This window comes from Anthonomus grandis, chromosome 11 (genome assembly GCF_022605725.1).
Source record: "Anthonomus grandis grandis chromosome 11, icAntGran1.3, whole genome shotgun sequence".
Classification (NCBI taxonomy): domain Eukaryota; kingdom Metazoa; phylum Arthropoda; class Insecta; order Coleoptera; family Curculionidae; genus Anthonomus; species Anthonomus grandis.
Genome location: NC_065556.1, coordinates 26,877,368 through 26,900,411, shown reverse-complemented (window position 1 = coordinate 26,900,411; position 23,044 = coordinate 26,877,368). Strand labels below are relative to the sequence as shown.

Below are 23,044 nucleotides of genomic sequence, written 5' to 3'. Positions count from 1 at the left end.
TTTTTCCATACTTTTCCAGGCTATGAACGAAATAGCTTTAATACTGGGCCGTCAGGTATCCAGACCGATGTTGGAACGGTCGTTTTATAGGAAAATTCAATCCAGGAAGGTATTTACGCACAGAGAGAGTTACGAGACTATTATCGCTAAGACGGAGGAGAAACTAGCAAAGGTACGGTAATGTTTTTTTTTAATTGATTGGCTGATCCTACCGACTGCTCCTATTGTCAAATGTGAATTTTTAGAAGAATGTAGGAATGGTCCATTAAAACTAAAAGCATTACTCTAAATTATAAGGCTGCATACGTAAGCCAATCAATATAGAAAGTGTTGTCTCTATGGTTGATCCTACCGACTGCTCCAACTTCAAAATGTGAATTTTTAGTTTATTCTTTAAAAGTTTTTCTTACGTTTTTAATTTTTAATTCAATATTCGTGATGATCGTTTCATTTATATAAGTAATGAGGAAAGCTGTATGACAAGTTATGGTCAAATTAAAAGAACTAGAGAATTAGCAAAAGAACTCACTAAAAGAACCGAGTCTTAATAGAAAAAGGAAAAGTATCAAAAGGCAGAAAAAAATAATAATAAAAAAATAATAAGAAAATTAAGTAAGAAAACTGAGAAAGCAAAAGAACATTTAATAAAGCGCTAATAAAATTGAAAATAAGGAGCGTAAAGGGACAATTTTATCGTTACTTTCGCTAAATCTCTTAAATTCGATTTTACGAAAGATTTTTAAGTAATTGGGAATATTTCACTGTACCAAGAATATTTTTAAATTACCTTTCAGACAATTGGTGTTTCTATCAGCTCTATTTATGTAAACAGTGAGGATGTCGATGACCAATTATGGTCAATTAACTTAGAGATAAACTATGTCTTAATAGAAAAAGGAAATCAATAAAAAAGAAGACACAAAAAATTAATATTAAAAGAACAACAAGGAAATTAAATATCAAAACCGAGAAAGCCAAAACATATTTAATAAAACGCGAATAAAAGTAAAAATAAGGGACGTAAAGACACAATTCTAATGTTATTTTTGCTGCAGCTCTCAAGATCGATTTTACAAAAAGTTTCCAAGTAATTAGAAATATTTTACTATAGCAAGAATATTTAAAAAAATTATTCCTAGTAATTGGAGTTTCTATCAATTCCATATATATAAACAGTGAGGAAATCTATATGTTGATAACAAATTACGATCAGTTAAGAGAATAAGAGAACTAGGTCTTAATAGAAGATAGAAAACAATTAAAAAATAGGACAGAAAAAATTAATATTAAAAAAACAACAAAGTAATTAAATAAGAAAACTGAGAAAGCAAAAAAATGTTTAATAAAACGCGAATAAAATTGAAAATAAGGGGCGTAAAGAGACAATTTTAGCGTTTCTCAAGTTCGATTTGACAAAAAGTTTTCAAGTAATTGGGAATATTTTACTGTAGCAAGAATATTTTTAAAGTACCTTTCAGGCAATTGGTGTTTATATCAGCTCTATTTATGTAAACAGTGAGGATGTCGATGACAAATTATGGTCAATTAACTTAGAGAACTATGTCTTATTAGAAAAAGGAAAACAATAAAAAAAGAAGACAGAAAAAATTAATATAAAAAAAACAACAAGGAAATTAAATAGCAAAATCGAGAAAACCAACAAATATTTAATAAAACGCGAATAAAAGTAAAAATAAGGGACGTAAAGACACAATTTAAGTGTTATTTTCGCTGCAGCTCTCAAGATCGATTTTACAAAAAGTTTCCAAGTAATTAGAAATATTTTACTATAGCAAGAATATTTAAAAAAATTATTCCTAGTAATTGGAGTTTCTATCAATTCCATATATATAAACAGTGAGGAAATCTATATGTTGATAACAAATTACGATGAGTTAAGAGAATAATAGAACTAGGTCTTAATAGAAGATAGAAAACAATTAAAAAATAGGACAGAAAAAATTAATATTAAAAAAACAACAAAGTAATTAAATAAGAAAACTGAGAAAGCAAAAAAATGTTTAATAAAACGCGAATAAAATTGAAAATAAGGGGCGTAAAGGGACAATTTTACCGTTACTCAAGTTCGATTTTACAAAAAGTTTTCAAGTAATTGGGATTATTTAACTGTAGCAAGAATATTTTTAAAGTACCTTTCAGGCAATTGGTGTTTCTATCTGCTCTATTTATGTAAACAGTGAGGATGTCGATGACCAATTATGGTCAATTAACTTAGAGATAAACTATGTCCTAATAGAAAAAGGAAATCAATAAAAAAGAAGACAGAAAAAATTAATATTAAAAGAACAACAAGGAAATTAAATATCAAAACCGAGAAAGCCAAAACATATTTAATAAAACGCGAATAAAAGTAAAAATAAGGGACCTAAAGATACAATTCTAGTGTTTTTTCCGCTGCAGCTCGCAATATTGATTTTACAAAAAGTTTACAAAAAATTAGGAATATTTTACTACAGCAAAAATATGTTTAAAGTTCCTTTCAGGCAAATGCAGTTTATATAAACAGTGAGGAAAGCTGTATATTGATGATAAATTATAATCAATTAAGAGAACTAAGTCTATGAGATCTGTGACTTAATAGAAAAAGGAAATCAACAATCAAAAGACAAGACAGAAAAAATAAATAATTAAAGAACAACCAGGGATTAAATAAGACAACTAAGAAAGCAAAAAATTATTTAATAAAACATTAATAAAAATGGAAATAAGGAGCGTAAAGAAAAAATGTTTGCGATTACATGCTCGAAGACAGTAAAATTTATTAGCCTAAGAAGTTTCACAATAATTAGGAAATTCATTATTTCTTACAGGCAGTCGAAATATATTTAAAGTCTCTTCTAGACAATTGAAGTTTCCATTAATAACTTCAACTTTTATAGTTTCCTATACTGTTAAAATATTGCTGTAGATCCATTTAACCCCGTGTAAAAAGTGTTAATTCTATAACTGACTGCTCCAACTTGTGATTTTTAATGAATGTGAATTATTATCATTTAATAATTGTAGTCAAGGCAAAAAAAATGCTTCACTAAAACTACAATGCTTACCTTAAATAGTCAGTTTAGAAAATGTTGACTCTGTGATGACCTGCCGACTGTAAGATATAAATTTTTAGCATATTTTATCTTTTAGTCAAGACAAGAATACAAAAATGCTTACCTGACCTACCTGGCGAACCCAACAACCGAGAGCTTGAGCGCATATTTCAATGCGCACAATGCTTACGTTCAACAGCTCCACGCCACCAACGGTATGATGGAAGAATTCGGTAACTCGACGCTGCCATCTTTATTACAGGTAAACTTCCTTTAGTTATTGCCAATCAGCGTTCGGTTAATTGCTGAGGGACTTAATTAAATAATAAAAAACTATTTGGGGAATTAACTGTTGACGATAGTCTTCTCTTTCTCTAAGAAACAATAAATTTTTCTCAAACAAAAGCACGGAAAAAATAAATAATAAGAGAATTAAATAAGACAACTGAGAAAGCTAACAAATGTTTGAAAAAACGCTAATAAAACCGGAAAAAAAGAGCGTAAAGAAGCAATTTTTTCTAGTGTCACATCTTCTACTCAAGAACTTCCAATTTTTTCCAAAATAGGTCCAGATAATTCAGTTATTTTATTAGCCTCACTACAAGTCTTACACAAGGTGGGCAAGACCTAATACATAAAAATAAAGTTTCCCCCCTGAAAAACCGAATTTGTATGCGTCGAATGACCGTAGAAACACAAAAGGAAACCGGTTATACCTGCTTTGAAATTCGACACGTTTCGCCTGATTGAGAAAGCTTTCTGACCAAATTGATCTCTGGGGAGGTGAAGGGGGTTATAATACCTTCTCTAATTTATTAAATTTTTCCCTTCGGTGCACAAGAAGTTCCTTCCTTCATCCTTTCAAACCGTTTAAAGTTAATTTATTATATTATTGTGTGCAGTTATGTGCTCACGATTTTTACCTAATTAAATGTTATTTATAGAGTTACGGCTAGATCATTTTTCATGGTTTTATGGTGGATTTTGTCAGTTTTTACGCGCAAAGCTGTCAATAAAATCGGTATAAATTTTTACGGTTTATGGCTTTTTCAATGATAGAGGAACGTACTGGTAGATTAAGATAATATGTATTTGAATCTTAAAAAAAATTGCCCCTTTTTTTAACATATTTTCCCGATTAAAAATATATTTTTATCAAGGGAGGTTTTGTATCATAAAAGTGTCTTTTACAACCTTTACAGGGTAAAGGCCATAAAAAATTTTATGCCCATGTATACCCGTGTTATTTATGAGTACGTACAGAATGATAATTTTTTTAAGAATATACACTTGCATTTTATTTATCAATATAGTAAATTTTTTTAATTTCCGAATCATTGTATTTTTTTTTAGGAATTAGAAGAAATTTATACTGATCTTTGTTCTACGGTGACTGAAGCGGTCATACAGGGTGCAGAAGTAGTTTCATCTAGGGTAAGTGGCTTGGAGAAAATTTAATAGAACAAGACAGAAAAAATTTCTAATAAGAAAAATAATAAGGGAATTGGATAAGAAAACTGAGAAAGCTAAAAATATTTAGGAAAACTGTGAAAAAAGGAAATAAGGAGCGTAAGGAGACAATTTTAGGGTTTTTTTGCTGGGGTCAAAGTTTCGATTAATGTTGCCAACAATTTCCAAGTAATTGGAAATATTTTACTAGGGCAAGAAAATTCCTAAGGTTTTGTCTAGGAAATTGAAGTTTCTATAAATTCCTTATTTCTTTTCAATATTTACTTTAATGTTCATGATCATCAATGCATATAAACAGTATGGAAAGCTCTATGTTATATGATTAATTTATAATCATCAGTTAAAAGAACCTTACTAAAAAATAAAAGAAAATTAAATTTCAAGACGAAAAATATTAATAATAATAAGAAATAATAAGGAAATTAAATAAGAAAACTGAGAAAGCTAAAAAATATTTAGCAAAATTGTAAAAAAAGTGAAAATAAGGAGCGTAAGGAGACAATTTTAGTGTTTTTTGCTGGTGTCGATGTTTCGATTAATGTTGCCAACAATTTCCAAGGAATGGAAAATATTTTACTATAGCAAGAATATTCTTAAAGTTTTTTTAAGAAATTAAATTTTCTATGAATTCCTTAATCCTTTTCAATATTTACTTTAATGTTCATCATGAGCATCAATATATATAAGCAGTGTGGAAAGCTCTATGTTATATGATAAATTTATAATTATCAGTTAAAAGAGCCTTACTAAAAAATTAAATAAATTAAATTTCAAGACAAAAAAAATTATTAATAATAAGAAATAATAGGGAAATTAAATAAGAAACCTGAGAAAGCTAAAAAATATTTAGGAAAACTGTAAAAAAAGTGAAAATAAGGAGCGTAAGGAGACAATTTTAGTGTTTTTTGCTGGTGTCAATGTTTCGATTAATGTTGCCAACAATTTCCAAGTAATTGGAAATATTTTACTATAGCAAGAAAATTCTTTAAGTTTTTCTCAGAAAATTGAAGTTTCTATAAATTCCTTATTTTTTTTCAATATTTACTTTAATGTTCATCATAAGCATCAATGTATATAAACAGTGTGGAAAGCTCTATGGTAAATATTAAATTTATAATCATCAGTTAAAAGAGCCCAACTAGAAAATAAAAAGAAAATTAAATTTCAAGAAGAAAAAAATTATTAATAATAAGAAATAATAGGGAAATTAAATAAGAAAACTGAGAAAGCTAAAAAATATTTAGCAAAATTGTAAAAAAAGTGAAAATAAGGAGCGTAAGGAGATAATTTTAGTGTTTTTTGCTGGTGTCAATGTTTCGATTAATGTTGCCAACAATTTCCAAGTAATTGAAAACATTTCACTATAGCAAGGAAATTCTTTAAGTTTTTTTCAGGATATTGAAGTTTCTATGAATTCCTTATTTTTTTGCATCAATGTATATAAACAGTGTGCAAAGCTCTATGGTAAATGATAAATTTCTAATTATCAGTTAAAAGAGCCTTACTAGAAAATTTAAAAAAATAAATAAATTTTAAGACGAAAAAAATGATTAATAATAAGAAATATTAAGGAAATTAAATAAGAAACCTGAAAAAGCTAAAGAATATATAGCAAAATTGTAAAAAAAGTGAAAATAAAGGGCGTAAGCAGACAACTTTAGTGTTTTTTGCTGGTGTCAATGTTTCGATTGATGTTGCCAACAATTTCCAAGTAATTGTAAATATTTTACTATAGCAAGGAAATTCTTTAAATTTTTCTCAGGAAATTGAAGTTTCTATGAATTCCTTATTTTTTTTCAATATTTACTTTAATGTTCATCATGAGCATCAATATATATAAACAGTGTGCAAAGCTCTATGATGTACGATAAATTTATAATCATCAAGTAAAAGAACCTTACTAGAAAAGTAAAAAAAAATAAATAAATTTCAAGACGAAAAAAATTATTAATAATAAGAAATAATAAGGAAATTAAATAAGAAAACTGAGAAAGCTAAAAAATATTTTAAAAAATTGTAAAAAAAAGTGAAAATAAGGAGCGTAAGGAGATAATTTTAGTGTTTTTTGCTGGTGTCAATGTTTCGATTAATGTTGCCAACAATTTCCAAGTTATTGTAAATATTTCACTATAGCAAGAAAATCCCTTAGGTTTGTCCAGGTAATTAAAGTTTCTTTGAATTCCTTATTTAGAGATCCTTATTTTTCCTATCCTTTTTAGATCCGATCCTTATTTAGATTCCTTATTTTTGAGAGCTTTACTAGAAGATTTAAAAAAAATGAAAATGCAAGATGAAAAAAATTAATAATAATAAGACATAATAAAGCAATTAAATAAAAAACCTGAGAAAGCTAAAAAATATTTAATAAAACGTTCATAAAAGTGTAAATAAGGAAGGCAAAGAGACAACTTTCGTGATTTTGGATTATAATTCTATGACCGGAGGCATATTTTACCTAAGAAGCTTCTCAATAATTGCGAAATTCAAATAATTTTAAAGTTTCTTTCAGATAATTGAACTTTTCATTTATAACTTCAGCTTCAGTTTACTCTTTTTGCTACTGACTACGAATAGTTTATTTAATATTTAAAGCGTGACAATCTTTATTTTATACGACTATGAGTTGTTAGCATTGATTTAAAGAATCCTACTAAAAAAAAAGACAAGACAAAAACAACTATTAGTAAAAGAACAACAAGGAAACTAAATGAGAAAGCTGATTAAGCGAACAAATATTTAAGAAAATAATAATAATAAAAAAGAAGATAAAGGGTGCAAGGAGATGATTTTTATGATTTTTGAATTCCATTGTATGCCTGGAAACAGTAAGTTGCAAGTTTCCCGTTAACTAGGAAATTCCTTATTTCTTACAGGTAGTTAGAATATATTGAAAATTTCTTTAAGACAATTGAAATTTTCATCAGTAACTTCAGCTTTTATAGTTTCTTATTCTTAGCATTATTTAATATTTGGAGTGCGACAAACCTGATTTTATATGCCAAATTGTTATCAATAACTCAAAGAGACCTACAAGAAAAAAGAAAGACAAGACAGAAAAAATTAATAATGAATGAACAATAAGAAAATCAATTAAGACAACTTAAAAAGCTGAAATATACTTAAGAAAACACTAATAAAAAGGAAAATAAAGGGCGTAAAGAGACAATTTTTGCGACTTTTATTAGTGATTTTATGCCTAGATTTGCAGTAGGTTTCATTTTACCTAAAGTGTCTCATTAAGTGGACAATTTTTGTTTTTATACTTATTTGATTAAGGATGGATATTTCGGCATAAGAATAGTCCAGGAGCTTTGAATGTACAAATCAGTTAATACAAATGATCAAAAGAGCTAATTAGAGGATAATTTTAGGTTCCTAGCTCTGCCTAGTAATTTCCATTTTTTTTAGAAAAATACAATTTTTTTGAGGATGTGGCAAACATCAACAATTAGCGTAGTGTATAGTGATTTAGTTTTTTTGTATATCTTAGGATGTATTCTATTCATTAGTGGAAGCTAGAGTAAAATTGGGTTAAAAATTCATGACCAGTGAAGCTTTTTATAGAATAAGCCAAAAAAAATTAGTATCTTCTTTAAGAACACTTAAAAAAATATTTTACTACTGCAAATGCTTAAGTGTATTTTTTTCGATATATTTAATGATGTTTCCTATTCATCAGTGTAAACTAAAAGAAAATCGACCAAGCAGTGGATGAGCGGTGAATATTTTTATAAAATGAGTAAAAAAAAATTAGTGTTTTCTTTGAGGACACTTAAAAAATACTTTTGCTACCGCTAGTGCTTAAGTGTATGTTTTTCTTTATAGCCTATAATGCTATTTACTTACTAGTGGAAACTAGAGTAAAGTTCGCTAACTAGTTAATGAACAGTAAATCTTTTTATAAAATAAATCCCTCTTTTCTTACCAACATGCATCAACATAATCTGTGTACCAGACACATTTAAGTTATGCCGTAATTTAGTTCTTACAGGTAGTTAGAATATACTGAAAGTTTCTTTAAAACAATTGGAGTTTTCATCAGTAACTTCAGCTTTATAGTTTTTTATTATTAGCAGTTGTGTATAATATTTATTAGTTCATTTAATATTTGTAGTGCGACAAGCCTGATTTTATATGACAAATTGTGACAATTGTTAACTGAATAATTTAAAGAAACTTACTAGAAAAAAAATCAAAAGACAAGACAGAAACAAATTAATAATAAATGAACAATAAGAAAATTAATTAAGACAACTTAGAAAGCTGAAATATATTTAAGAGAATACTAATGAAAAGGAAAATAAAGGGCGTAAAGGGACAATTTTTGCGACTTTTATTGGTGATTTTGTACCTAGATTTACAGTAGGTTTCATTTTACCAAAAGTGTCTCATTAAGTGAACAATTCTTGTTTTCATATTGATTAAGGATGGATATTTTAGCATAAGAATAGTCCAGGCGCTTTGAATGTACAAATCAGTTAATAAAAATGATGAAAAGAGCTAATTAGAGGATAATTTTAAATTCCTAGCTCTGCCTTTTTTTTTAGAAAAATACAATTTTTTTGAGGATGTGGCAAACATCAACAATTAGCGTAGTGTATAGTGATTTAGTTTTTTTGTATATCTTAGGATGTATTCTATTCATTAGTGGAAGCTAGAGTAAAATTGGGTTAAAAATTCATGACCAGTGAAGCTTTTTATAGAATAAGCCAAAAAAAATTAGTATCTTCTTTAAGAACACTTAAAAAAATATTTTACTACTGCAAATGCTTAAGTGTATTTTTTTCGATATATTTAATGATGTTTCCTATTCATCAGTGTAAACTAAAAGAAAATCGACCAAGCAGTGGATGAGCGGTGAATATTTTTATAAAATGAGTAAAAAAAAATTAGTGTTTTCTTTGAGGACACTTAAAAAATACTTTTGCTACCGCTAGTGCTTAAGTGTATGTTTTTCTTTATAGCCTATAATGCTATTTACTTACTAGTGGAAACTAGAGTAAAGTTCGCTAACTAGTTAATGAACAGTAAATCTTTTTATAAAATAAATCCCTCTTTTCTTACCAACATGCCTCAACATAATCTGTGTACCAGATACATTTAAGTTATGCCGTAATTTAGTTCTTACAGGCAGTTAAAACATACTGAAAGTTTCTTTAAAACAATTGAAGTTTTCATCAGTAACTTTAGCTTTATAGTTTTTTAATATTAGCAGTTGTGTATAATATTTATTAGTTCATTTAATATTTGTAGTGCGACAAGCCTGATTTTATATGACAAATTGTGACAATTGTTAACTGAATAATTTAAAGAAACTGACTAGAAAAAAAATCAAAAGACAAGACAAAAAAAATTAATAATAAATGAGCAATAAGGAAGTTAATTAAGAAAACTTAGAAAGCTGAAAAATATTTAAGAAAACACTAATAAAAAGGAAAATAAACGGCGTAAAGAGACAATTTTTGCGACTTTTATTAGTGATTTTATGCCTAGATTTGCAGTAGGTTTTATTTTACCAAAAGTGTCTCATTAAGTGAACAATTCTTGTTTTCATATTGATTAAGGATGGATATTTTAGCATAAGAATAGTCCAGGCGCTTTGAATGTACAAATCAGTTAATAAAAATGATGAAAAGAGCTAATTAAAGGATAATTTTAAATTCCTAGCTCTGCCTTTAGAAATTTCTCTTTTTTTTTAGAAAAATACAATTTTTTTGAGGATGTGGCAAACATCAACAATTAGCGTAGAGTATAGTAATTAATTTTTTTTTATATTTAGTATTCTATTCATTAGTAGAAGCCAGAGTAAAACTGGGTTAAAAATTCATGACCAGTGAAGCTTTTTATAAGATGAGCCAAAAAAAATTAGTATCTTCTTTAAGAACACTTAAAAAAAAATATTTTACTACTGCAAATGCTTAAGTGTATTTTTTTCCATATACCTTATGATGTTTCCTATTTATCAGTGTAAACTAGAAGAAAATCGACCAAGCAGTGGATGAGCGGTGAATATTTTTATAAAATGAGTAAAAAAAAAATTAGTGTTTTCTTTGAGGACACTTAAAAAATACTTTTGCTACCGCTAGTGCTTAAGTGTATGTTTTTCTTTATAGCCTATAATGCTATTTACTTACTAGTGGAAACTAGAGTAAAGTTCGCTAACTAGTTAATGAACAGTAAATCTTTTTATAAAATAAATCCCTCTTTTCTTACCAACATGCCTCAACATAATCTGTGTACCAGATACATTTAAGTTATGCCGTAATTTAGTTCTTACAGGCAGTTAAAACATACTGAAAGTTTCTTTAAAACAATTGAAGTTTTCATCAGTAACTTTAGCTTTATAGTTTTTTAATATTAGCAGTTGTGTATAATATTTATTAGTTCATTTAATATTTGTAGTGCGACAAGCCTGATTTTATATGACAAATTGTGACAATTGTTAACTGAATAATTTAAAGAAACTGACTAGAAAAAAAATCAAAAGACAAGACAAAAAAAATTAATAATAAATGAGCAATAAGGAAGTTAATTAAGAAAACTTAGAAAGCTGAAAAATATTTAAGAAAACACTAATAAAAAGGAAAATAAACGGCGTAAAGAGACAATTTTTGCGACTTTTATTAGTGATTTTATGCCTAGATTTGCAGTAGGTTTTATTTTACCAAAAGTGTCTCATTAAGTGAACAATTCTTGTTTTCATATTGATTAAGGATGGATATTTTAGCATAAGAATAGTCCAGGCGCTTTGAATGTACAAATCAGTTAATAAAAATGATGAAAAGAGCTAATTAAAGGATAATTTTAAATTCCTAGCTCTGCCTTTAGAAATTTCTCTTTTTTTTTAGAAAAATACAATTTTTTTGAGGATGTGGCAAACATCAACAATTAGCGTAGAGTATAGTAATTAATTTTTTTTTATATTTAGTATTCTATTCATTAGTAGAAGCCAGAGTAAAACTGGGTTAAAAATTCATGACCAGTGAAGCTTTTTATAAGATGAGCCAAAAAAAATTAGTATCTTCTTTAAGAACACTTAAAAAAAAATATTTTACTACTGCAAATGCTTAAGTGTATTTTTTTCCATATACCTTATGATGTTTCCTATTTATCAGTGTAAACTAGAAGAAAATCGACCAAGCAGTGGATGAGCGGTGAATATTTTTATAAAATGAGTAAAAAAAAAATTAGTGTTTTCTTTGAGAACACTTAAAAAATAATTTTGCTACCGCTAGTGCTTAAGTGTATGTTTTCTTTTATATCCTATAATGCTATTTACTTACTAGTGGAAACTAAAGGAAACTTCGCTAACTAGTAAATGAACAGTAAATCTTTTTATAAAATAAATCCCTCTTTTCTTACCAACATGTGTATCACATACATTTAAGTTATGCCGTAATTTGTATTAATTTTAAGTAAGCTGAACGAATGCCTTCCAAAGCAAAAAAAAGTCAATTTCTGAAGTAACTTTCCCAACATTAACCCGAAGCACGTATTGCATCCTGTCTTAAAGGTATTTCAAACGTGTTTGGGCCGCTCATTTGTATTCGGGAAGGGCATCGTATGTCTTAAAAGTTACATTAAGAGGCCAAACCGCAATTTAAGGTGAAAAAAATACGCAAAAAAAGCACCCTAGTAAATTGCCTTATAAATCCGACTTCTATTATAGAAACCTTATTAATAAATTGTATAATCCTCTATTTCGTTATTAAGACCCCCAAAGAGATTTTACCGTGCCGCTATAACTCTCTAACTTCATATTATCTGTCTCCTTCTCCCAGGTGTATAGATAACCCTTTTACATAATGCAGAGCCCTTAGTGGGGTCCTTTAATATTCATAAAGCTTCTGCGTCAAATGCCATTCATTTAAGGTGCAAAAAGTTGAGATTAAAGAGAGTGGAAAAACACGATTTATTTTTGTAATAAATGCGATGGAATTTCATTCTTGTGGATTTAAGCAGCATCAAAGCGACTTCATCCATCTAAGTGTCAAATGAGTACAGTTCCCTCTTATATTATGCATAAGCTCATTTCCGGAAAAAATATACGCCTTCCTAACTTAGCATTTTATACTTTGCGACTTATTTACTTGACAATTTTTTTTTTAGGCTTTAGAGCAACATAAACGTTACGAAGCTTTGGCGAATCAGTGTCGTTCGGTGACAGGGTCAGCTGATCTCGTACATTTGACGAGGTCATTGCCAACCCCTCAGGGCAGGGGATTGATAATTAAGAGGGTCTTTGTGCCGCCCCAACGGCCACCCTCTCCCGAAACTACCGAAGTGGACGTAACCAATGGACATTTGAACAACGTAAGTAATAATTTAAAAGTACCGATTATACCGAATCTTGGTAATAAGTAGAAAACGATATAGTTATAGACCTCGCTAAAGCATTCGATACAGTTGACCACCATATTTTATTGAAGAATAAAAGGAATTGCATTTGAATTATTTAGGCTAAGATAAATGATTCTCTAAGAAAAATTTTTGCGAGGGAGCAATTATAGTTTATGTTGATGACTTAGAGTTAAACTCAAAATTGGTAATAATTACTGTATTATAGCGTAATAAAATATCTATATCTACATTTAGAACAAGTGTTTGAAAAAAGTGTAAATAAGACGAGTAAAGGGATGAGTTTAGTGGATTTTATTAATTTTTGTGCTGACAATAGACAGTTTTCTCTTTCCAAACAATTTAACTCTTAAGACAGAAAAAAAAAGGAATCCAAAAAAAAATCTACTAATTAAATAAAATAATAAGAAAATTAAACAAGACAATCGAGAAAACTAAAAAATGTTTAATAAGTTGCTAATAAAAGGGGAAGTAAGAAGCATAAAGAGACGCACTTGAAATATTCAATTTATTTGAAGGTTTTTTATTGGAATCTAGCAAGTGGTTACGCTATAAACCTGCGTAATTTTTGATAAATTATATATTTCTTCCAGGCAGTTGTACCACGAAATTTTTTGGAAAAATTAAATGCCTTTAATTGGTTACCTTTTTATCAAAATTCTTGGGCTTTATTCTTTAGTTTTTCATCGTCTTACTCCTGGAATTCAGTAAAAAGTTATATCCCTGATGGTCGTTGACATCATTAGTAAAAAAATTGAGAAATACAGAAAAAAATACTAATTAAAGAAATAATAAAAGAATAAAACAAGAAAATCAAGAAAAATAAAAAATGTTTAGGAAAACGTTAATAAAGTGGCAAATAAAATACCTAAAGAGGGGATTTTGATGGTTTTTCCTTTTCGTGGAATCTAGCAACGGGTTCCGCCCCAAACTTCTTTATTTGTGGAAAATTTGTGACTTTTTCCAGACATTTAGAAAATGTTAAATTCCTAAACGTTCATCGTTCTTTAGCTATATACCTCATCTTGTTTCAAGTAGTTCTCTGGAAAAAAAGGTGGAACTAATAGATGGGATGATTTTAGTGTTTTTTATTGCGCTGGAGAGTTGGGTTTGCACTATTATAATTTTAATAATAATAATAATAATAATATCACTCTTAGTTACAGCATCTGCAAGGAAAAATATATAAAAAAACGGATTTCCCTTTAGTAATGCTCAGTGCTTACTAAGAGCTCTCCCACTTACAAATCTTTTTTTTTAGTTCTTCCAGGCAGTTGAAACTAGGAAATTCTTCAGTTGTTTCTCGTCTTTTTTCGGATCTTGGACCATCTGAAAAAGAGTAGAAATGAAAAAAAACTAATTAAAAGAAATAATAAGAAAATTAAACAAGACAATTGAGAAAACTAAAAAATGTTTAATAAGTTGCTAATAAAAGAGGAAGTAAGAAACACAAAGAGACGCACTTGCAAATTGAAATATACACCTGTTACCAACCAGCTATATGATACCAAAATATACAACCGTTTTGAGAATTAATTTTATTTTATTATATGACTTTGTGTCTTTTTAAAATAAAGAGACGCTTTTAATGGTTTTATATTCCTTGGAACCTAGCAAGTTGTTACGCTATAAACTACTTTAATTTTATAATTTTTTTTGATAAATTATATATTTCTTCCAGGCAGTTGAAACTAGGAAATTCTTCAGTTATTCCTCGTCTTTTTCGAATCTTGGAACATCTGAAAAAAAAATAAGAATTGAAAAAAAATATTAATTAAAAGAATACAATCGAGAAAAGTAAAAAATATTTAGCAAGTTGCTAATAAAAGAGGAAGTAAGAAGCATAAAGAGACGCACTTGCAAATTGAAATATACACCTGTTACCAACCAGCTATATGATGAGCCAAAACATGTAACCGTTTTGAGAATTAATTTTATTTTATTATATGACTTTGTGTCTTTTTAAAGTAAAGAGACGCTTTTAATAATTCTTTATTCCTTAGAACCTCGCAAGTGACTACGCTTTAAACTGCTTAATTTTTGATAAATTATATATTTCTTTCAGGCAGTTGGACTACGAAATTTAGTAAAAAAATTAAATGCCTTTAATTCTTTAAATTCTTGGGTTTTATTACCTTGTCTACATACATTCGTCCTTCTTTAGTTATTCGTCGTCTTGCTCCTGGGGTCTAGCAAAAAGTTATAACCCTGATGGTCTTTGGCATCATTAGTGAAAAAATTGAGAAATACAGAAAAAAATAATAATTAAAGAAATAATAAGAGAATTAAACAAGAAAATCGAGAAAACTAAAAAATTTTTAGTAAAACGTTAATAAAGTGGCAAATAAAATACCTAAAGAGGGGATTTTGATGGTTTTCCCTTTTCGTGGAATCTAGCAACGGGTTCTGACCCAAATTTCTTAACTTGTGGAAAATTTTTGTCTTTTTCCAGAAACTTATATGACCAGTACTTATTTCCAGAAAATATGAAATTCCTTAAATTGTCTATGCATACGTTCATCTTTCTTTAGCTATATGCCTCATCTTTTTTCCAGTATTTCTCTGGAAGAGAAGGTGAAACTAATAATGGGGATGATTTTAGTGCTTTTTTATTGTGCTGAAAAGTTGGGTTTGTAATGTGACTCCTAATTACAGCACTTGCAAAGAAAAATATATAAAAAGGCGGATTTCACTTTAGTAATGCTCAGTTCACACTAAGCGTTCTTTTACTTACAAATCTTTTTTTAGTTATTCCAGACAGTTAAAACTAGGGAATTCTTCAGTTATTCCTCGTCCTTTTCGAATCTTGGAATATCTGAAAAAAAAATAAGAATTGAAAAAAAATATTAATTAAAAGAAATAATAAGAAAATTAAACAAGACAATCGAGAAAAGTAAAAAATATTTAGCAAGTTGCTAATAAAAGAGGAAGTAAGAAGCATAAAGAGACGCACTTGCAAATTGAAATATACACCTGTTACCAACCAGCTATATGATAGCCAAAACATGTAACCGTTTTGAGAATTAATTTTATTTTATTATATGACTTTGTGTCTTTTTAAAATAAAGAGACGCTTTTAATAATTCTTTATTCCTTAGAACCTCGCAAGTGACTACGCTATAAACTGCTTAATTTTTGATAAATTATATATTTTTTCCAGGCAGTTAGACTACGAAATTTTCTAAAAAAAAATACATGCCTTTAATTCTTAAAATTCTTGGGTTTTATTACCTTGTCCTACATACATTTGTCCTTTTTTGGTTATTCGTCGTCTTGCTCCTGGAATCCAGCAAACCGTTATATCCCTGATGGCCTTTGGCATCATTAGTGAAAAAATTGAGAAATACAGAAAAACATACTAATTAAAGAAATAATAAGAGAATTAAACAAGAAAATCGAGAAAAATAAAAAATGTTTAGTAAAACGTTAATAAAGTGGCAAATAAAACACTTAAAGAGGGGATTTTGATGGTTTTTTTTTCGTGGAATCTAGCAACGGGTTCTGCCCCAAATTTCTTAATTGATGGAAAATGTGTAACTTTTTCCAGACACTATTTTTTACGCATATTTCACTTTAGTAATGCTCAGTTTACACTAAGCGTTCTTCCACTTACAAATCTTTTGTTTAGTTCTTCCAGGCAGTTAAAGGAAATGTTTCAGTTGCTCCTCGTCTTTTTTCGGATCTTGGACCATCTGGAAAAGAATAATAATTGAAAAAAAAATAATTAAAAGAAATGATAAGAAAATTAAACAAGACTATCAAAAAATGTGTTTTTTAATTAAAACCTTGATAAAAGGATGAAGTAAGAAGCCTAAAGAGACCCTTTTGATAGTTTTTTAATTCCCTGGGACCTAGCAGTTGCTTATGCTATAAATTTCTTAATTTTTCATAAATCACTTAATTTTTCCAAGCGCTCAATTAATTAAAAAAAATCCTCTAAATTGTTTGTATATATCTTTATTCTTCCTCAATTATTCGTTGTCTTTTTCGAGTTATATATCGTTTCTAAATTCCTGTGTTTCTACATTGCTTCATTTCTTTCAGGTGGTGGGACTATGAAACTCCTTAAATGCCTTTAATTATTTGCTATTCTAGAATAATTTTTTTTCATTGGTATTTGTTCTTCTTTAGTTGTTCCTCGTCTTTTTTCAGTTTCTCAATAACTTTAAGCATATTTTGCAAAAAAAAACTTATAAAGATATACAGAAAAAATTACTAATTAAAGATGTAATAAGAAAATTAGACAAGAAAACTAAAAAAATTTAATAAAAGGTTAATAACAGGAAAAATTATAAGTGTAAAGGGACGCTTTCGATGATTTTTAGCATGGTAACGTATAGGTAGTTATTCTATTAATTGCATTATTTTTGATAAATTATTAATTTCTTCCAGGCACTTAGACCACAACATTTTGGAAAAAAAATTAAATATTGTTATGCTGTTTAAACTACTTGTACTTATGCTTCTTTAATTATTCGTCGTCTTTTTCCAGATACGTCTTTCCCTGGGGTCTATCAGTTATAACTCAAATTGCCTTAATTCTAGAAAAATCATTCTTAAAGAGACACCTCTTCTTTAGACTCTCCAAAAATTGGGAATAATAAAAGTACAGAATTTTAAGTAAATTGCAAAATGATAGTAAGAGTACACGATGTATCCAAACCAGTTATAACTGTTTCACAAGAAGTACTGTAGTGGGTTAATTTCTACATGTATTTGCACAGAAATAATTCAATTTACACTTACTCTCCATGGTGGAGTAACTACTTAATTTCTTTCGGGTTGCTGGACTAGGAAATCCCTTAAATGCCTTTAATCATTCACTATTTTATAATAATTTATTTTTTATTAGTTGTCTAAGTATGCGTCCTTCTTTTTAATTTTTTTTCAATTTCTTAATTAATCTTCACACCATTAGCAAAAACTTTAAGAAACACAGAAAAAAATTATTAATTAAAGAAATAATAAGAAAGTTATACAAGAAAAACGAGAAAACTAAAAAATCTTTAGTAACACAGTAATAACAGGGCAAATAAAGGGCTTAAAGCGACAATTTCGATGGTTTTCCTTTCCCTAGAATCGAGCAGAGAGTTCTGTCTCAAGTTTTCCTGGCAGAATATTTTGGAAAAAATTAAGCGCCTTGACTTTTTATTAAAATTCAAGGGTATTTTTGGTTCTTCTATAGACGTTCATTCTTCATTAGTTATTCCTTGTTTTTTTCCAGATCTAGGTCCTTTCCCTGGGGTTAAGCAGGTTGTTATATCTTTGTTGGTTCTTGGCATCATTAGCAAAAAATGTAAGAGATACGAAATAAAATTACTAACTTAAGAAAAAATTATAAATTTAAACAAGGAAACCGAGAAAACTGAATAATTTTTCATGAAACGTTAAAAAAAAGGCAAAATAAAGAGCCTAAAGGGACGATTATGATGGTTTGCTTTTCTAGCAGGGAATTCTGCCTCAAACTTCTTAATTTTTCGAAAATTCCTATTTTTGTTCAAAATTGTTGGAAAAAATAAATTTCTGAATCCATCGATTGTTTTTACAATGATCCTTCTTTCATTATTCCTGGTTTAGGTCATTCCCTGAGGTCTCGCAAATGTTTATACTCCAAATTCCTTAATATATGCAAAATCTTTAATTCCTTCCAGGCAGTAGTAATTTCTAAAAAAAATTAATGCCTTTAATTGTTAAACCTTTAACCATAAGGTTTTTATTGGCTTATATACATAGGCTCGTCGTTAATCAAATTCAAATAGGGGTGTTTATAAAAAGAGCTCAATGCTCAATCAAAAAATTATAAAAAATAAATAGATAATACATTATAAACAAAGCAATGTTAATAATATTAAAGTAAAACTAGACTGTAAAATTTAACAAAACAATTAAGAATGATAAAACAAACAGGATCATACGTTACATCACATTTTTAACATTAGGTTGTTTGCTTTTTTAGTTTTTCCTAATCTTTTTCCAGTATCTCAGTTAGTCTTAGCAGCGTTAATGAAATATTTAGCAAATACAGAAGAAATACTAATTAAAGAATAATACGAAATATTAAAAAGCTAATAAATCTTTTCATTTGCTATTTTTTAATTATTTATTTTTTATTGGTTGCCGAAGTACTCATACGTATTCGTCCTTCTTTAGTTCTTTTTAATTTTTTTGAATTTCTTAATTAATCTTTACACTGTTAGCAAAAACTTTAAGAAACACAAAAAAATTATTAATTAAAGAAATAATAAGAAAGTTATACAAGAAAAACGAGAAAACTAAAAAATCTTTAGTAACACGGTAATAAAAGGGCAAATAAAGGGCCTAAAGCGTAATTTCGATGGTTTTCCTTTCCCTAGAATCGAGCAGAGAGTTCTGTCTCAAGTTTTCCTGGCAGTTGGACTAGAATATTCTGAAAAAAAAATTACGTGGCTTTAATTGCTTGACTTTTTATTAAATTTGGCTTTTATAGATTTTTCTGTAGACGTTCATCCTTCCTTAGTTATTTCTTGTCTTTCTCCAGGTCTAGGTCCTTTCCCTGGGGTTGTTATATCTGTGTTAGTTCTAAGCATCATTAGCAAAAAATTATTAAGAAATTTGAAAATTAGAAAATTAGTAAGAAATACAAAAAAATAACTAACTAAAGGAAAAATAATAAAATTAAACAAGAAAATCGAGAAAACTGAAAAATCTTTTACAAAACATTAAAAAAAAGGCAAAATAAAGAGCCTAAAGGGACGATTATGATGGTTTTCTTTTCTAGCAGGGGATTCTGCCTCAAACTTCTTAATTTTTGGGAAATTCTTATTTTTTTTCAAAAATTTTGGAAAAAACGAAATCTCTGAATCCATTGATTATCTCTACAATGATCCTTCTATAAATATTCCTCGTCTTTTCCAGGTTTAGGTCATTCCCTGGGGTCTCGCAAATGCTTATACTCCAAATTCCTTAATATATTCAAAATCTTTAATTTCTTCCAGGCAGTAGTAATTTCTAAAAAAAATTAATGCCTTTAATTGTTTAACCTTTTTTAGTTGTTCCTAATCTATTTCCAGTTTTTCAGTTACTCTTAGCAGCGTTAACAAAATATTTAGCAAAGACAGGAGAAATACTAATTAAAGAAGTAATAAGAAAATTATACAAGAAAATCGGGAAAACTGAAAAATCTTTTGTAAAACATTAAAAAAAGGCAAAATAAAAGGCCTAAAGAGACGATTATGAATGTTTTCTTCTCTAGCAGGAGATTTTGCCTCAAACTTCCTAATTTTTCGAAAATTCTTATTTTTTTTCAAAATTGTTGGAAAAAATAAATTTCTGAATCGATTGATTGTCTCTACAATGATCCTTCTATAATTATTCCTCATCTTTTCCAGGTTTAGGTCAGTCCCAGGGGTTTCACAAATGCTTATACTCCAAATTCCTTAATATATGTAAAATCTTTAATTTCTTCCAGGCAGTAGGAAATCTTTGTTGGTTCTTGGCATCATTAACAAAAAATGTAAGAAATACAAAAAAAAATTAGTAATTAAAGAAAAATTAATAAAATTAAACAAGAAAATCGACAAAACTGAAAAATCTTTCGTGAAACGTTAAAAAAAAGGCAAAATAAAGAGCCTAAATGGACGATTATGATGGTTTTCTTTTCTAGCAGGGGATTCTGCCTCAAACTTCTTAATTTTTGAAAATTCTTATTTTTTTTCAAAAATTTTGGAAAAAACGAAATCTCTGAATCCATTGATTGTCTCTACAATGATCCTTCTATAATTATTCCTCGTCTTTTTCAGGTTTAGGTCAGTCCCTGGGGTCTCGCAAATGTTCTCCAAAAATACTCCAAATTCCTTAATATATGTAAAATCTTTCATTTCTTCCAGGCAGTAGGACTAGGATATCTAAAAAAATTAATGCCTTTAATCAAATTCAAAAAGAGGTTTTTATGAAAAGAGCTCAATGCTCAATCAAAAAATTATAAAAAATAAATAGATAATGTATTATAAACAAAGCAATGTTAATAATATTAAAGTAAAACTAGACTGTAAAATTTAACAAAACAATTAAGAATGATAAAACAAACAGGATTATACGTTACATCACTTTTTTAACATTAGGTTGTTTGCTTTTTAAGTTGTTCTTAATCTTTTTCCAGTATCTCAGTTAGTCTTAGCAGCGTTAATGAAATATTTAGCAAATACAGAAGAAATACTAATTAAAGAATAATAAGAAATATTAAAAAGCTAAAAAATCTTTTCATTTACTATTTTTTAATTATTTATATTTTATTGGTTGCCGAAGTACTCATACGTATTCGTCCTTCTTTAGTTCTTTTTAATTTTTTTGAATTTCTTAATTAATCTTTACACCGTTAGCAAAAACTTTAAGAAACACAGAAAAAAATTATTAATTAAAGAAATAATAAGAAAGTTATACAAGAAAAACGAGAAAACTAAAAAATCTTTAGTAACACGGTAATAAAAGGGCAAATAAAGGGCTTAAAGCGAAAATTTCGATGGTTTTCCTTTCCTTAGAATCGAGCAGAGAATTCTGTCTCAAGTTTACCTGACAGTTGGACTAGAATATTCTGAAAAAAATTAAGTGCCTTTAATTGCTTGACTTTGTATTAAATTTCATGGGTTTTATTTTAGACGTTTCATCCTTCCTTAGTTATTTCATGTCTTTCTCCAATTTTAGGTACTTTCCTTGGGGTTGTTATATCTGTGTTAGTTCTTAGCATCAATAGCAAAAAATGTAAGAAATACAAAAAAAAAATAAGTAACAAAAGAAAAAATAATAAAATTAAACAATAAAATCGAGAAAACTAAAAAATCTTTTGTAAAACATTGAAAAAAAGGCAAAATAAAGAGCCTAAATGGACGATTATGATGGTTTTCTTTTCTAGCAGGGGATTCTGCCTCAAACTTCTTAATTTTTGGGAAATTCTTATTTTTTTTCAAAAATTTTGGAAAAAACGAAATCTCTGAATCCATTGATTGTCTCTACAATGATCCTTCTATAAATATTCCTCGTCTTTTCCAGGTTTAGGTCATTCCCTGAGGTCTCGCAAATGTTTATACTCCAAATTCCTTAATATATTCAAAATCTTTAATTTCTTCCAGGCAGTAGTAATTTCTAAAAAAAATTAATGCCTTTAATTGTTTAACCTTTTTTAGTTGTTCCTAATCTATTTCCAGTTTCTCAGTTACTCTTAGCAGCGTTAACAAAATATTTAGCAAAGACAGAAGAAATACTAATTAAAGAAGTAATAAGAAAATTATACAAGAAAATCGAGAAAACTGAAAAATCTTTTGTAAAACATGAAAAAAAGGCAAAATAAAAGGCCTAAAGAGACGATTATGAATGTTTTCTTCTCTAGCAGGGGATTTTGCCTGAAACTTCCTAATTTTTCGAAAATTCTTATTTTTTTTCAAAATTGTTGGAAAAAATAAATTTCTGAATCCATTGATTGTCTCTACAATGATCCTTCTATAAATATTCCTCGTCTTTTCCAGGTTAAGGTCATTCCCTGGGGTCTCGCAAATGTTTATACTCCAAATTCCTTAATATATTCAAAATCTTTAATTTCTTCCAGGCAGTAGTAATTTCTAAAAAAAATTAATGCCTTTAATTGTTTAACCTTTTTTAGTTGTTCCTAATCTATTTCCAGTTTCTCAGTTACTCTTAGCAGCGTTAACAAAATATTTAGCAAAGACAGGAGAAATACTAATTAAAGAAGTAATAAGAAAATTATACAAGAAAATCGGGAAAACTGAAAAATCTTTTGTAAAACATTAAAAAAAGGCAAAATAAAAGGCCTAAAGAGACGATTATGAATGTTTTCTTCTCTAGCAGGAGATTTTGCCTCAAACTTCCTAATTTTTCGAAAATTCTTATTTTTTTTCAAAATTGTTGGAAAAAATAAATTTCTGAATCGATTGATTGTCTCTACAATGATCCTTCTATAATTATTCCTCATCTTTTCCAGGTTTAGGTCAGTCCCAGGGGTTTCACAAATGCTTATACTCCAAATTCCTTAATATATGTAAAATCTTTAATTTCTTCCAGGCAGTAGGAAATCTTTGTTGGTTCCTGGCATCATTAACAAAAAATGTAAGAAATACAAAAAAAAATTACTAATTAAAGAAAAATTAATAAAATTAAACAAGAAAATCGAC

General features: G+C 28.2%; 1 protein-coding gene across 15 annotated transcripts in view; it reads left to right on the top strand.

Moving 5' to 3' along the window:
• The window catches only part of LOC126742589 (uncharacterized), a 182,786-nt gene that overhangs the window by 82,217 nt on the left and 77,525 nt on the right, over positions 1-23,044 (top strand). For all 15 annotated transcript variants that reach the window (XR_007662610.1, XM_050449327.1, XM_050449338.1 and 12 more), the window contains 4 exons: positions 20-172; positions 3,154-3,318; positions 4,410-4,490; positions 12,636-12,839. Coding sequence is in view for 14 of the 15 variants with exons in the window: in XM_050449327.1 (XP_050305284.1) it covers positions 20-172; positions 3,154-3,318; positions 4,410-4,490; positions 12,636-12,839 (603 nt within the window). In the remaining variant the exon portion in view is untranslated. The remainder of the gene's footprint in view (positions 1-19; positions 173-3,153; positions 3,319-4,409; positions 4,491-12,635; positions 12,840-23,044) is intronic.